Below are 17,315 nucleotides of genomic sequence, written 5' to 3'. Positions count from 1 at the left end.
CAATGCAAGAAATGCTAAAGGGACTGGTGTAAAAAGAAGAACTAAAAAGCCCAGAAAGAAAACAGCCACACACAAAAAAAATAGAAATGGCTACAAACAAGTACCTTTCAATAATAACTTCAAACGTAAATGGACTAAATGGTCCAATCAAAAGACATCGAGTGGCTGAATGGATAAAAAAACATGACCCATATATTTGCTGTCTACAAGAGACCCACCTCAGTAGAAGGGACTCACACAGACTGAAAGTGAACGGATGGTAAAATATCTTTCAGGCAAATGGAAATGAAAAAAAAGCTGGGGTAGCAATACTTATATCGGACAAAATAGACCTCAAAGTGAAGGCCATAACAAGAAATAAGGAAGGCCACTTCATAATACTAAAGGAATCAATACAATAAGAGGATATAACCCTGATAAACATATATGAACCCAATGCAGGAGCACCCAAATTCATAAAAAAACTCCTGGAAGATATCAAAGGAGAGATCGACAACAATACAATCATAGTAGGGGACTTTAATACACCACTGACATCACTGGATAAATCCGCTAGACAAAAACTCAGCAAAGAAACAGCAATCCTAAATGACTCACTAGATCAGATGGACTTAACTGACATCTTCAGAACACTTCACCCCAAAGCCACAAAATATACGTTCACCTCAGGTGTTCATGGGACATCTTCAAAAATAGACCACATATTGGGTCACAAACAAAGTCTCCCCAAATTCAAGAAGATTTAAATCATAAAAAGCATCTTCTCAGACCATGATGGCATAATATTAGAAATAAACTACAATAAAAACAACCCAAAATACTCAAACACTTGGAAGCTAAATAGCATGTTATTGAATATTGATTGGGTTAACAATGAGATCAAAAACATCCTGGAAACTAATGACAATGAAAACACTACAATCCAAAACCTATGGGACACAATAAAAGCAGTCCTGAGAGGGAAGTTTATAGCTCTACAGGCCTATCTCAGAAAACAAGAAAAAATGGTAGTAAATCATCTAACTCTACAACTCAAAGAATTAGAAAGACAGTAACAAGAAAACCCCAGAGTGAGCAGAAGGAAGGAGATAATAAAGATTAGAGCAGAAATAAATGACATAGAGACCAAAAAAACAATACAGAAAATCAATGAAACCAAGAGCTGGTTCTTTGAAAGAATAAACAAAATTGACAAACCTCTAGCCAGACTCACCAAGAAGCAAAGAGAGAGGACCCAAGTAAACAAAATCAGAAATGATAGAGGCGAAATAACAACAGACCCTACAGAAATACAAATGATTGTTAAAAAATACTATGGACAGCTCTACTCCAACAAACTAGACAACCTGGAGGAAATGGACAAATTCCTAGAAAAATACAACATTCCAAAACTCAATCAGGAAGAATCTAAAAATCTCAATAGGCCAATAACTATGGAAGAAATTGAAGCAGTCATCAAAAAGCTTTCAGCAAACAAAAGCCCAGGACCGGATGGCTTTAAGGGGAGTTTTACCAAACATTCAAGGAAGAACTAAAACCTATCCTCCTCAGACTACTACAAAAAATTCCAAGAGGAAGGAGCACTTCCAAGCTCATTCTATGAAGCCAGCATCACCCACATACCAAAAACAGGTAAAGACAACACACAATGAAAGAGAACTACAGGCCAATATCCCTCATGAACATAGATGCCAAAATCCTCAACAAAATCTTAGCAAATCGGATCCAGCAGTACATCAGAAAGATCATACACCATGACCAAGTAGGATTTATCCCAGGGATGCAAGGATGGTACAATATCCGCAAATCAATAAACGTGATTCATCACATAAACAAATTGAAAGAGAAAAAACACATGGTCATATCAATTGATGCAGAAAAAGCATTTGACAAAATCCAACACCCATTTTTGATAAAAACTCTCAGCAAGGTGGGAATTGAAGGATCATACCTCAACATAATAATAGCCATATATGACAGGCCCACAGCCAACATCATACTCAATGGACAAAAACTAACACCATTTCCCCTAAGAACAGGAACAAGACAGGGATGCCCACTCTCACCACTCCTGTTCAACATAGTACTGGAAGTATTAGCCATCGCAATTAGGTTAAGAAGAACAAATAAAAGGCATCCAAATTGGAAAAGAGGACGTAAAACTGTCCTTATTTGCAGATGACATGATATTATACATACAAAACCCTAGAGACTCCATCAAAAAGCTACTAGACTTAATACATGAATTTGACAATGTAGCAGGATACAAAATTAACCCCAAGAAATCTGAGGCATTTCTATACACCAATAGTGAACTTTCAGAAAGAGAGATTATAAAAACAATTCCATTCACCATCGCACCAAAAAAATTAAGCTACCTAGGAATAAACTTAACTAAAGAGGTAAAAGACCTCTACTCAGAAAACTACAGGACGTTGAAAAAAGAGATAGAGGAAGACATAAACAGATGGAAGAACATGCCGTGTTCATGGATTGGTAGAATCAACATCATTAAAATGTCTGTACTACCGAAAGCAATCTATAAATTCAATGCACTTCCCGTTAAAATACCAACGGCATACTTCACAGATCTAGAACGAACTCTCCAAAAATTCATCTGGAATAAAAAAAGACCCCGAATAGCTGCAGCGATCCTGAAAAAGAACAGAGTAGGTGGGATCTCAATACCAGATATCAAGATGTACGACAAAGCCACTGTTCTCAAAACTGCCTGGTACTGGCACAAGAACAGGCATATAGATCAATGGAATAGAATAGAGAGCTCAGAAATCGGCCCGAACCAATATGCTCAATTAATATTTGACAAAGGAGGCAAGAACATACAATGGAGCCAAGATAGTCTCTTCAATAAATGGTGTTGGGAAAATTGGACAGATATATGCAAGAAAATGAAACTGGATCACCAACTAACACCATACACAAAAATAAACTCAAAATGGATAAAGGACTTAAATGTACGACAGGATACCATAAAAATTCTAGAATAATCCAAAGGTAACAAAATCTCAGACATATGCCGAAGCAATTTCTTCACTGATACAGCTCCTAGGGCACTTGAAACTAAAGAGAAAATGAACAAATGGGACTACATCAAAATAAAAAGCTTCTGCACAGCAAAAGAAACCATCAACAAAACAATGAGAAAAACCACTGCGTGGGAAAACATATTTGCCAATTTCATATCTGATAAGGGCCTAATCTCCAAAATTTATAGGGAACTCATACAGCTTAACAAAAGGAAGATAAACAATCCAATCAAAAAATGGGCAAAGGAACTAAGTAGACACCTTTCAAAAGAGGACATTCAGAAAGCCAAGAGACATATGAAAACATGCTCAAAGTCACTAATCCTCCGAGAGATGCAAATCAAAACAACAATGAGGTACCATCTCACACCTGTCAGACTGGCTATCATCAACAAATCAACAAACGACAAGTGCTGGAGAGGATGTGGAGAAGAAGGAACACTCGTGCACTGCTGGTGGGAATGCAGACTGGTGCAGCCACTATGGAAGACAGTATGGAGTTTCCTCAAAAAACTAAAAATGGAACTCCCATTTGACCCTGTGATCCCACTTCTTGGAATATATCCCAAGAAACCAGAAACAACAATCAGAAAGGATATATGCACCCATATGTTCATAGCAGCACAATTCACCATAGCTAAGATCTGGAAACAGCCTAAGTGCCCATCAGTAGATGAATGGATTAGAAAACTGTGGTACATCTACACGATGGAATACTATGCTGCTGTAAAAAAGAAGGAACTCTTACCATTTGCAACAGCATGGATGGAACTGGAGAGCATTATGCTAAGTGAAATAAGCCAGTCAATGAAGGAAAATACCACATGATCTCACTCATTCATGGATAATAGAGACCATTATAAACTTTTGAACAATAATAGATACAGAGGCAGAGCAGCCTCAAACAGATTGTCAAACTGTAGCGGGAAGGCCGGGGAGGGGTGGGGGGCAGGATGGAGGGGTGTAAGAGATCAACCAAAGGACTTGTATGCATGCATATAAGCATAACCAATGGACATAAGACACTGGGGGGTAGGGGAGGCCAGGGGATTGTCAAGGGCAGGGGGATAAAAGGGACACATCAACACTAATAAAAGAGAAAAATGGTAATTGGCGTACGACGATACCCTTTTCATTGGCTAATCAGGGCTATATGCAAATTAACTGCCAAGATTGGCAGTTAACTGCCAACTAAGATTGGCAGTTAACTGTCAACAGGATGGCGGTTAATTTGCATATGTAGGCACAATGCAGGGAGGTGAAAGGGAATGCAGGAAGAAGCCCCCTGCCACTGACAGTGATCGGAAACCCAGGGGGGAGCTAAGAGCTGGGGGGCAGGGCAAAGGCGGCCCTGGGGCCGCCTTTGCCCTGCCCCCCAGCCATGATCGGAGAATCAGGCGCCTTTGCCACCCTGGACAGTGATAGCAGGAAGTAGGGGTGGAGCCAGCGATGGGAGCTGGGCACGGTCGAAGCTGGCAGTCCCAGGAGCTAGGGGCTCCTTGCCTGGGCCTAAAGCGAAGCCCACGATCGCGGGGCCGCTGCAGCTGTGGGTCCCCGCTGGCCGGGCCGGACGCCTCAGCCAGAGGCATCCTGCAGGGGCAGGGGCGGAGCCCGCGCGATCGCGGCGCCCCCCGCTGCCACTGCAGGTCCCCGCTGCCTGGGCCGGACGCCTAGGCCAGAGGCGTCAGGCCTGGGCAAGGGGCCAATCCTGCGATTGGAGGGTGATGGGGGTCAATGCCTGAGGGCTCCCAGTATGTGAGAGGGGGCAGGCTGGGCTGAGGGACACTCCCCCCACACACACACCCAGTGCACGAATTTCATGCACCGGGCCCCTAGTATGTAATACCCTTTGTAAGACTGTAAGCAATAAAATAAAATTAAAAAAAATAAATAAATAAAAAGAACAAAATATCTTTAGTAAAAACTCAGAGGAGTTGTTACAACCACAAAGACTTTCTACTTTCTCTTATGCTTAAGTATCAACTTGAAAATGTCAAATTACTGTGATTCATCTATAAGTCTGAAGAAGATTAAGAGTTAATATCCATAGAGCACTTACACCAGTGACTGACACAATAGCTCTCAATAACTGTTAGCTATTAGTAGTAGTATTGTATTTGGAGTCTAACCAGGATGGGGAAAAAATTACATCTTATTTCTCTCCAAATTATTGTCTTCAATGAGTGGAAGATTTATTTGACTACAATCAAGAAGGAAAAAGCACAAGCTGATTTTTATGTGGCTGCCACTGGTCTAGCATTTAATTTTAAAAATATAGTAAAAACATTTCGGTCTGTCATGGGAATACAAGGAGACTCTAGACCAGCCGTGGGCAAACTACGGCCCGCAGGCCGAATCCGGCCCGTTCGGCTGTTCTATCCGGCCTGCGGAGCCGAAAGAGCGGAGAGTTCTCTTGCTCTCCCCTCCGCTCCTTCACCAGCAGCAGTGTTAACATGTATTAGTTCACACAAACACTCCATCCATGCTTTTGTTCCAGCCCTCCCGTCCAGTTTAAGAACCCATTGTGGCCCTTGAGTCAAAAAGTTTGCCCAACCCTGCTCTAGACACTAAAACCCAAATAATTCTATGAGATCTACTAGAAGGTTAACATGAAAGAAAGAAGCTTTGAGAAGACGGGTACCTTCTTAAACTGTCTCAGTTAATAGATATTCATAGGCCACCTCACAGCAATACTTAAAACGCTGAATTTCTAGACTACCAAACCTGCCCATATTTAAATATAAGTTAAACACACATTCTGAAGCCAGACAATGTTGTGGACTCCTTTAGACTAGAAACTATATCCTTCTCTTATATTAAGTATTCTGAGAGGTAACAATAATTGTGCTGACTATAAGGCAAACCAATCAAAACATTACAAGTCTTTAGGGAAGAAGAGGGAGCTGGCAAAATCTAATTGCTTAAGAGAAAAAGAAAATAGTTATACATATTACTTGCAATGGAGGTCAGGCAGCTGATAAGGCAGAGAGATAAAATTTCAACCAAGACTGAGCACTATAAATAGTGCCTGAAGCCACACATAAAAGGACACATTCTATGCAAGTCAAAAGTGGGAGCAACGCTTCTGCCATGTGTGCATCAGCAGACCATGCTGGCACCCTAATCCTGGACTTCCAGCCTCCAGAACTGTGATCAATAAATGTCTGCTGTTTAAGAGTCAAAAAAAAAAAAAAAAAAGTGGGAGCAACTATTAGATTACTATTGGTCATTTTCAGTCATGTGGGAACAGAAATAATAGCAGATTAACAAATATTTATTAAGTGTTTGCCACATGCTTGAACAAAAACATTTTATACTAGAGGCCTGGTGCATGGATTCCTGCACCGGTGGGGTCCCTCAGTATGGCCTGTGAGGACTGGGCCAAAACCAGCTCTCAGACATCCCCCAAGAGGTCCCAGATTGCGTGAGGGTGGTTCTCGGGTGACGCACCCCAGAATCAGGCTCCGTCCTCTCTGGTTCTGGGTGTGTCATCCGAGAACCGCAGCTGCAAGTCACTGCAGCTCAGCAGCTCCTGCGTTGAGCATCTACCCTCTGGTGGTCATTGTGTGTCATAGCTATAGGTCGGACAGGCAAACAGTCAGATGGTCGCTTAGGCTTTTATATATATAGATGAGGTTATAAACTATAGGTTGTTTATTCTTAAAAAAAAAAAAGCTTAACACAAACTGTCCTAAAACTTCCAATAAAATATTCTCTATCTGAAAATGGTCAAAAAGAGAATAAGAAATAAAGGATTTTCTAGAGATAAAGAACACACTGCTGGGAATGTGGAAATACTATTGAAGAGACATTATTATTATGATTACTTGTGGTAATCATACCTACCTGTATCTGTACTTTTCATTCCCATCCTAAATCGTATCTGCTTGCCATGAAGGACCTTGGAAAGGTGCTCAGCTGTCCAGTGTTGTGCTGGCCAATCAAAAACCATATTACAGAAGACAGCAGGTTGCTGTAAAGACATGATAATTTCTTTTGCTTTCTCTGGTGTGAAAGGTTTGACATATTCACCTAGGAAGAGAAATAAATAGAGCAACAGATAAGTAACTATAGTTATCAATCTATACTAATAAAAGGGTAATATGCTAATTAGGCTAGACATCCTTCCAGACAAAGCCACAGTGGCGGGGGCCGAGGCAGAGGTGGTTAGGGCCGATCAGGCAGGCAGGGGAGCGCAGTTAGGGGCAATCAAGCAGGCAGGCAGAGAGGTTAGGGGTGATCAGGCAGGCAGGCAGAGAGGTTAGGGGCAATCAAGCCAGCAGGGGAGAGCAGTTAAGGGCAATCAGGCCAGCAGGGGAGAGCAGTTAGAGACAATCAGGCTGGCAGGGGAGAACAGTTAGGGGTGATCAAGCCACGAGGGGAGAGCAGTTAGGGGCGATCAGGCCGGCAGGGGAGAGCAGTTAGGGGCAATCAGGCAGGCAGGCAGAGAGGTTAGGGGTGATCAGGCAGGCAGGCAGGTGAGTGGTTTGGAGTAGTGGTCCCGGATTGCGGGAGGGATGTCCAGCAGTTGAACATCCCCTGAGGGGTCCCGGATTGGAGAGGGTGCAGGCTGGGCTGAGGGACCCCCCAGCCCCCATGCATGAATTTCGTGCACTGGGCCTCTAATCTACACTAATAAAAGAGAAAAATGGTAATTGGCGTACGACGATACCCTTTTCATTGGCTAATCAGGGCTATATACAAATTAACTGCCAACTATGATTGGCAGTTAACTGCCAACTAAGATTGGCAGTTAACTGTCAACAAGATGGCGGTTAATTTGCATATGTAGGCACAATGCAGGGAGGTGAAAGGGAAAGCAGGAAGAAGCCCCCTGCCACTGACAGTGATCGGAAACCCAGGGGGGAGCTAAGAGCTGGGGGGCAGGGCAAAGGCGGCCCTGGGGCCGCCTTTGCCCTGCCCCCCAGCCATGATCGGAGAATCAGGTGTCTTTTCCGCCCTGGCCAGTGATAGCAGGAAGTAGGGGTGGAGCCAGCGATGGGAGCTGGCCACGGTCGAAGCTGGCAGTCCCGGGAACTAGGGGTCCCTTGCCTGGGCCTAAAGCGAAGCCCACGATTGCGGGGCCGCTGCAGCTGCAGGTCCCCGCTGCCCGAGCCGGACGCCTCAGCCAGAGGCGTTAGGCCTGGGCAGGGGCGGAGCCTGCAACCGCGGGGAGCTGGGGGTCCCCTGCCCAGGCCTGACACCTCTGCCGGAGGCCTCAGGCCTGGTCAAGGGGCCGATCCGGTGACTGGTGATCGGAGGGTGATGAGGGTCAACTCCTCTGGCCAAGGCATCAGGCCTGGGCGGGGGGCTGAGCCGGGGATTGGGGGGATAGGATGGTCCCCTTGCCCAGGTCTGAAGCCTGGGTCAGAGGCGTCAGGCTTGGGCAGGGGGTGGAGCAAACGATCAGAGGGAGATGGGGGTCCCCTGCCCAGGCATGATTCCTGGGCCAGAGGCCTCAGGCCTGGGCGGGGGCCAGAGCCAGTGATCGGGGGGAGATGGGGGTCCCCTGTCCAAGCCTGACACCTCTGGCGGAGGCGTCAGGCCTGGGCAAGGGGCCGATCAGGTGATCAGAGGGTGATGGGGGTCTACGCCTCTGGCTGAGGCATCAGGCCTGGGCAAGGGGCAGAGCCAGCAATCGGAGGGGTCTGGGGGTCCCCTGCCCAGGCCTGATGCTTGGGCCAGAGGCATCAGGCCTGGGCTTGGGACAGAACCAGTGATGGGGGGAAATGAGGGTCCCCTGCCCAGGCCTGACACCTCTGTCAGAGGCGTCAGGCCTGGGCAAGGGGCCGATCCTGCGATTGGAGGGTGATGGGGGTCAACGCCTGAGGGCTCCCAGTATGTGAGAGGGGGCAGGCTGGGCTGAGGGACAACCCCCCCCCACACACACACCCAGTGCACGAATTTCGTGCACCGGGCCCCTAGTATAAATATAAATATCAAACAACCATAATTCATCAATGATATGTCTTATATTAAATTTTAAATGTTAGAAAATACTTACAATTTTTAACATCAAGATTTTTTTAAAAAGGCTTTCTAACTATTTAAATTTAAAAAGATGCAATTTTTTTGAAAATATTATTTTCTAAACAGAGGATAATGTAAGAAAAGCTGATATAAGCTATTCTAGAACAACCAGAATTGCTGGGGCCAGCAACAATTCTACTTGCTCTATCACATATTTATGTCTCCAAAATCAACTGAATTAATAAAAATACACCAGTCAGTGGGAAAAGGGGAATTACTTTTATTGAAAGATTTAAAAAGGATAAAAAAAATGTGCTAGGAAAAGTATCAGGGTTAATCCTTGACCAGTCTGGCTCAGTGGATAGAGCGTCAGCCCATGGACTGAAAGATCACAGGTTTGACTCTGGTCAAGGGTATGTACCTCGGTTGCAGGCCCGGTTGGGTTGTGTGTGAGAGGAAACCAATTGATGTCTCTCTCTCACATAGATGTTTCACTCTCTCTGTCTCTCCCCCTCCCTTACACTCTCTAAAAATCAATGGGAAACTGTCCTTGGGTGAGGATTAACTAACTAACTAAATAAAACATTTGTAAAAATAAAAAAATAATCATTGGCTTCAACTGCATTTATAAAGAGTATAGGGGCTAAGAACTGAGTACTGCAATAAATTCCACAGAATTATATAATGCTAATTCTGGATAGGATACTAAATATTAGTATTTGCTAAATAAAAGAATAAGTTTCTCTTTAAAGACATCTTAAACACACTGCGGACCAATAGTTTTATTGCTAGCTTAACCCAGTAGCCAGATAAATTTCTATTGGACGAGTACAAAAAAGTTTTACATAAATGTTAAAGGCACGCTTTAAAGTTAAATACCCATTGCATTTTGAAGTTATTTATTACATATGCTTACAAACTAAGATCTTTTTAAAGTATGATACTTTGTAAAACACTGTGTAATATGAAGCAAGAATTCTCATGATCCAGCCGCAATGTGTTAAGATGAAAGTGTTCTGGGAAAGGTAAAAAAAATGCTTCGTACTTTGACCCCCAAAACATATATTTATGATTCTCTGAATCAGCTAAATTGTGTATTTCAGTTACATAATCTGTAATTACCCTTAATTCAAAAAAATTTAGAAAAGCTCATAACTAATCCAAGTTCTCCCATCATCCAACTTTTTGTAAACTTTCTGATAAAAGAAGAGGAATGGGGCAGGACTCATCGAGGAACTTGAGTAACTTGTCTGAATAGAAGACTTACTTTTAAAGAAAATGAAAATTTAAGTCAATTTGATTTCCTTTCTTAATCAAGGGCTAAAACTCAGAATCCTTTCCTAAATCCTTGGTGAAAGTGAGCAAGCTCTAAGCCTTCAGCAGTTGACATTTGATAACAGTGTGTTACCTTGGAAGTCAGGGCTTCCAAGTGAGGAGGAAATCGGTATGGATGCTTAGAGAGAGTAAGGGCAAGTAGAAGAGCTGGGGACTACACGGAGTGAGGAAGGAGAGACTCTCTTAGGTCTCAATGCAAAAAAAGCCCCAACTCTATCTTTATTATGTTTTTAAAATATATTTTTAAAATATATTTTTATTTATTTCAGAGAGGGAGAGAGATAGAAACATCAATGATGATTCCAAATCTTAGCTATGGTAAATTGTGCTGCTATGAGCACATGGGTGCATATCCTTTCTGATTGGTGTTTCTAGTTTCTGGGATATAGTCCTAGAAGTAGGATCACGGGGTCAAATGGGAGTTTCATTTTTAGTTTTTTGAGGAAACTCCATACTGTTCTCCACAGTGGCTGCACCAGTTTGCATTCCCACCAGCAGTGCAAGAAGGTTCCTTTTTCTCCGCATCCTTGCCAGCACTTGTGCTACATCTACATAATGGAATACTATGCTACTGTAAAAAAGGAATTCTTATCATTTGCAACAGCATGGATGGAACTAGAGAGCATTATGCTAAGTGAAATAAGCCAGTCAGAGTCAGAGAAAGATAAATATCACATGATCTCACTCATTTGTGGAATATAATGAATAACACAAACTGATGAACCAAAACAGATCCAGAGACAGAGAAGCATTGACCAGACCGTCAAATCTCAGAGGGAAGGTAGGGGAGGGTGGGGGTAAGAGGGAGAGATCAACCAAAGGACTTGTTTGCATGCACATAAGCCTAGCCAATGGACATAGACACCAGGGGTGCAAGGACATGAGTGGGGGTGGCGTGGGGGGGGGGGGGAATGGAGGGATCAGGACACATATGTAATACCTTAGCCAATAAAGAAAAAAAAACAAAGTACTAATACATAGTACAACATAGGTGAACCTTGAAGAAAACATTATGCTAAGTGAAAGAAGTCAGTCATAAAACACCACATATTGTCTGATTTCACTGATATGAAATGTCCAGAATAGGCAAATCCATAGAAATAGAAAGTAGATTAGTGGTTGCACAACTCTAAATATACTAAAAACCATTGAAGTATACATTTTAAATAGGTGAATTGTGTGGTATGTGAATTGTATCTAAATAAAGCTGTTACAAGAAAAAAAAAGAAACATCAATGATGAGAGAGAATCATTGATTGGCTGACTCCTGCATGCCCCATACTATGGATTGAGATTGCAACCCCGGCGATGTGCCCTGACCAGGAATCGAACTATAACCTCCTGGTTCATAGGTCGATGCTCAAACACTGAGCCACACCAGTCAGGCCCCAACTCTATCCTTAAATGACCTTGAAGTACCCTGTTAAAGAAAACAGGATGTTATGAGGAATAAAAAAAATGTCTATCTTTCCTTGAGATGTTTACCACTTTTGACATGTATGATAAATGCACATTTAAGGTCTGAACTCATACTGGTCTATACATACAAGGTTACCAGATTGCAGTGCACCAAATCTTCCAGGACTTGTAGGGACAGATTCCATGTGCATGAAAATGGACAAGGTGCATTTTTATTATATTTAAAAACATTTTTTTAAAATATATTTTTGATTTCAGAGAGGAAGGGAGAGGGAGAGCAAGAGAGAAACATCAATGATGAGAGAGAACAATTGATCAGCTGCCTCCTGCCCACCCGACACTGGGGATGGAGCCTGAAACCCGGGCATATAACCTTGACTGGAATCAAATCCAGAACCCTTCAGTCTGCAGGTCGACGCTCTATCTGCTGAGCCAAACCAGCTAGGGCTATTATATATTTTTAAAGTTTTACTAGACTATGTATGAAATGCTATTAATACATTCATAATACTCTCTCATTTGTGGCATAAAAATTAGAACTATCCTTTGAGAAATAACTGGGAAAAAGAAGCAGAAGTCTCAAAGAACCACCCACTAACCTAGTAACTTAGGAATTTGCTTTTAACAAAATAATTAATCATAAGATATACATTTGTAATATATGTATATACATACATATAAAATATCTACCACCACAAAATAAATCTGAAAATATACACCTAATGTCTAAGAGTAAAATTTATAATTAGATATTTCCCCCATGGTACATATGTCCAATAACAATAAAAATGAGGGCTATGTAGAAATCTGTAGAGTTGTAAGGACTGGAATTGACTCCGAGAACTATTGCAATAGCCAAGAGAGAAGTGTGATAACAGGGCCCTGAACAAGAAGTGGCAGTGAGGAAGGCAGAGATGGTAAAGATGGAGAAATATGCCACATAGTTCTATATACATTAAAATAAAAATGCACATGTGATCCTCTAAGAAGGCAGATAAGGTATTTTATTACCACTACCCAAAGGAAGAAATGGAAGCTCAGATATCAAAGGGCAACACCCTGGTCGTGAACTGAAATTATAGGTCACATTCCTGATTCCAAGTCCAGTGCTCTTTCCACTGCATAATCCTGCTACCAGAGAATTAACACTGAGGGACTTACACTGGCACTAAAATCTCAGGAGAGATAATATAAGCTGAAAAGATAAATAGGTGCAGGAAAGCTTTAGATCGACTCATAGATAATAAATCCGTATGTGGGGCTGGGGAGGGAGAAATGGTTTGGTTTGTGCATCGTGTATGTATTGGGGGAGGTGTTAATACCTGTAGTAGAGGCTACTGGCTGCCTAACTTACCATTCTCTTCTTCCTTACTAGCAGAACTTTGGTCATTGGGAGTAGCTGAAAAATTATATTTCTTAGAATCCTTTAAAGATAGGAACGGCCAGAGATACATCTGGAAGTTGCGAGTCATCCTTTTTGCCCTTATCCTCCTCTCCTATCTTTGGCTTGGGAAACAGACATAATGGTTAGCCATCTTAAGAGATAAAAGAACAGCCCAGGAAATTGCAATGTCAGCTGAAAGAATGCAAAGATGTCCATCTTTGTGTCACTGAGCCACCAACCAAACTCTACTTCCTGAATCCCTTCATACTAAAAAAATTAACTCTTATAGTCAATACACTGTTATTAGCTCATAACTGGTATAACATCTCGCCTTCTGAAGCTATGGTTTTCAAGGACAACCATATATTCTCTGTTACAAACAAGACAACAGGCTCAAAATGGAGTTGCTTATGTTAAGCCCCAAGTCACCAACCTCAAACTTAATTACAGTTTCAGCTCTCATAGAAATGGAACATTGAACCAATCAAGAATCACCTGGTTAGCCCTAACTGGTTTGGCTCAGTGGATAGAGCATCAGCCTGCGGACTGAAGGGTCCCAGGTTCGATTCTGGTCAAGGGCATGTACCTTGGTTGCGGGCACATCCCCAGTAGGGGGTTGGCAGGAGGCAGCTGATCGATGTTTCTCTCTCATCGATGTTTCTAACTCTCTATCCCTCTCCCTTCCTCTCTGTAAAAAATCAAAATATATTAAAAAAAAGAAAAGAAAAGAATCACCTGGTTAGTACTGGCGAGGCGATCTGCCTGATAGACCCTGACATCCCTAAAGAAAAATGACCTTGCCACAGCCAATCCACGTTTTGCTAGTGTAACTTCCTTATTCCCACTCCCCTGTGCCTATAAAGTCTTTCATTTTGTACAGCTTCTTAGAGCTCCTTTCTATCTACTAGATGGGATGCTGCCCGACTCATCAATCTTTGGATAAAACCAATAAGATCTTTACATCTTACTAAGTTGATTTTTTTTTTAACATTCCTATAAAGTGCTCTGTGGCTTAAGTTGAATGAATTATGGCAGTCTAATCCACTGTAGCATTCTGTCAGTTCTAAGGCTGTAAGATATTCAAGCTTTGAACATTTTACTCCTAGGAATTTAAAGGACAGAGATAAACAGAAGCACCAGTCTGTTTGGGGTTGGGTTTTTATTTATTCCGCTTATCTTAAGTCAGAGCTGATAGATCATATGGCTTTGAAAGTTCCCAAAACATGACTAGTGTTTTGACAGAACAGTTTCAAAGAAAGTAAGTACTTTTCCCTCTAACATAATGTTAACATTTTTAACATTTAATATTAAATGATTAATTTAATGATCTGATCTAAAAAATCCCAGACATTATTTAGTAGGAGACTCTAAAAACTAAAACACCTGGCCCAGTGATTAGAATACAATAAATGCTCCAATATTTGCTAAATGAATTAAAAGTGCTATAAAACGTATACAATGCAGAGAAATAGGATGCTCCCTGTAATAGGAAATCAGCATAGTTACAGGATTTCAGGCCTATCAGTGAAATAAAACAACCAGCTGGTTGTGAGATAAAACTACTTTGGTTTCTGATAGTTTAATCAACAATGAACCGGGCCATTAAATTAACAAATTTAAGTATTACAATTTCCTTTCAGAAGAATGCAATCTATACTGTATTAATTAAACAGCCTAGGGATGCACCAGTTACTCCATGCCAACAGTATTTGCAACGAGCAAACTTGACAGCCTTTAAAGAATAAGTGTGTTTAAGTCTAAAATTCTAGGAAGCAGCGATGTTTAAATAGATGACTTAGAAACCCCTGAAAAAGCAGATTAGTGACCTAGGTGTTGCACAACAGTCTAGTCTCTTTTTCCTCTAAATGTAGCATGTTATTCAGACAATTTATTACAGCTTGATTAATAACTGATTTTTTTGTAGATAATGATACACCATCAAAAAGCAAATTGCCCTTTTTTCAGCAATTTTTTTCTTTAGTTAATGCAAAATACAAGATAATTTGAAATCTAATTTCTCTGAATTTGCTAGCAATTTGGCTTCAGTCAATATCTGGCGTGGATTTGTATCTGAGAGTTAGAATTCAAGACAAGAATGAGGAAAATATACCAAGTTGTGGAGGAGAGACTGCTCAATGATGTGATCACTGCAGGACCTGAGAGCTGGACACGGGCCTGAACAGAGATTGCTTAGCACAGATCCCCCTTAGAGGCAGTCTGATTGTAATCCATGTTCATGCTGATCTAAGTCAGCACCTCTCCCCTGCCTCCCACTTGGTGCTGGTTCCTGGAACAGGCCATAGTTTTGAGCACATAAAGTAATTTTCTGTACCTGGTAGCATTCACATACTAGACCTATGATATCTGCTCTTTACACTGTATAATTCTTTGATGCCTGCCAAGAGGAGGGGGGAACCATTTCATTCTGCACAACACAAGATACTTCTCAGATGTAAATTTCCCTTAATATTCTCTACTTATCACCATACTGGAGTGGTCAGCCTCTTCCTTCAGGCTTTCCCTGCCCGCTGCTTGCAGAGGTAGATTTTCAGTCCAGGGACCTTTACCTGGGTCTGTGTGTACTAACACACGTTTCCAGAATACTCTCCTAATGTTAATAGAATACTACAACAAAGATCCTGAAATTAAAATGAACTCACATGTAATTTTAATAAAAATTTAACAATTATTACATTTGATAGCTTTCAATCTTATTCAAAAACTTTCAGAAGGTGATATCAGAGTAAGTCACAAGTTACAATACAGCCCTAGCTGGTTTGGCTCAGGGGATAGAGCGTCAGCCTGCAGACTGAAAGGTCCTGGGTTTGATTCCGGTCAAGGGCACATGCCTCGATCCCCAGTAGGGGGCCTGCAGGAGGAAGCCAATCAATGATTCTCATCATTGATGTTTCTATCTCTCCCTCTCCCTTCCTCTCTTAAATCAATAAAAATATATTTTAAAAAGTTATAATACACAGACCCACCGTAGTGGTACAGAGTGTGTGTGTGTGTATATGTGTGTGTGTGTGTGTGTATAATGTTTATGTGTATATATATGTACATATATATACGCACATGTATACACACACACATCCCTGTGACGGTTTCATCAGGCTGACAACTACTGTATATACATACAGGAAATTTTAAAACCTCTGGAATGGTAGATATTAGAAATGGTAGATATTAGGGTAACATGAACATTGGGCCATGTCAGAAAAATACTGAACACTAATGGAATTATGCAAGAACTACTTAACAAAATGACTAAATACTAAATGGTAAAATTTACACCAAACATAATTTTTCATTTTATAGTCACTATTTTAAAATGTCAATACAAACGAAGATAATTCTCCTGAAAGTTAACATAATGCTTAAGTAAACTGATGTATAGTTTAAAAACCCTTTAAATTTCAAGGCCTAGAAGATGGTGCCACTGAAGATACCACAAGCAGAAATGTTGAGGCTGTTATGACTTCATCTTGCCAATAACAATACTTGGTGTGGTAGTGAACCCTCAAGCAAGTTCACCTGGGGATGGCAAACAGTTACATGCTGGACAGCTACCACCCTCTTCCCATCTTCTTACACTTATCACTCTGGCCCAGTTACCCCTCTTCCTTACTTTAATCCATTCATGAACCAGAAACGGGCTCATAAATACTACTTACAAGTTCAAAAGTAATACTGGTCTTAAACCTAAAGCAAGGAATAGTAAATGTGTATTTTAAGTGAAGTTAGTACTAGAAAAAATGGTGTCTCGATAAAGCTCTTTATAATGTTCCAAAATAGCTTTAAAATTTCTACCAAAATGTTTCCATCTCTTCAGCTTTCACTATGTAAAGTTTTCATAATCCAAAAAACAACCACTACACCCTGGTTATTTTATCTCAATTTTCATAAAAAATATTCAGCAGGAGAGTCATGAAAAGGTATCTGCACATCCATATTCACAGCAGCACTATTCATAACAGCCAACAACAGAAGTAACCCAAATGTCCATTGAGAGATGAATGGATAAGCAAAATATTTACACATACAGTAGAATATTATTCAGCCTTAAAAAGGAAAGAAATCCTGTCACATGCTACAACATAGATGAACCTTGAGGACATTATGCCAAGTGAAAGAAATCAGTCACAAAAAGATAAATATTG

The 17,315-nt window shown here is 41.3% G+C and overlaps 1 protein-coding gene across 2 annotated transcripts in view; it reads right to left on the bottom strand.

The window, feature by feature from the left end:
* HSPBAP1 (HSPB1 associated protein 1) overlaps nucleotides 1-17,315 on the bottom strand; it is a 54,744-nt gene that overhangs the window by 31,572 nt on the left and 5,857 nt on the right. For both annotated transcript variants that reach the window (XM_059687661.1, XM_059687660.1), the window contains exon 3: nucleotides 6,894-7,079. In XM_059687661.1, the coding sequence (XP_059543644.1) occupies nucleotides 6,894-7,079 (186 nt within the window). The remainder of the gene's footprint in view (nucleotides 1-6,893; nucleotides 7,080-17,315) is intronic.

Source organism: Myotis daubentonii, chromosome 3 (assembly GCF_963259705.1).
Source record: "Myotis daubentonii chromosome 3, mMyoDau2.1, whole genome shotgun sequence".
NCBI lineage: Eukaryota > Metazoa > Chordata > Mammalia > Chiroptera > Vespertilionidae > Myotis > Myotis daubentonii.
Note: the sequence above shows the minus strand (reverse complement) of the source record. Positions and strands in the feature narration are given on the sequence as shown.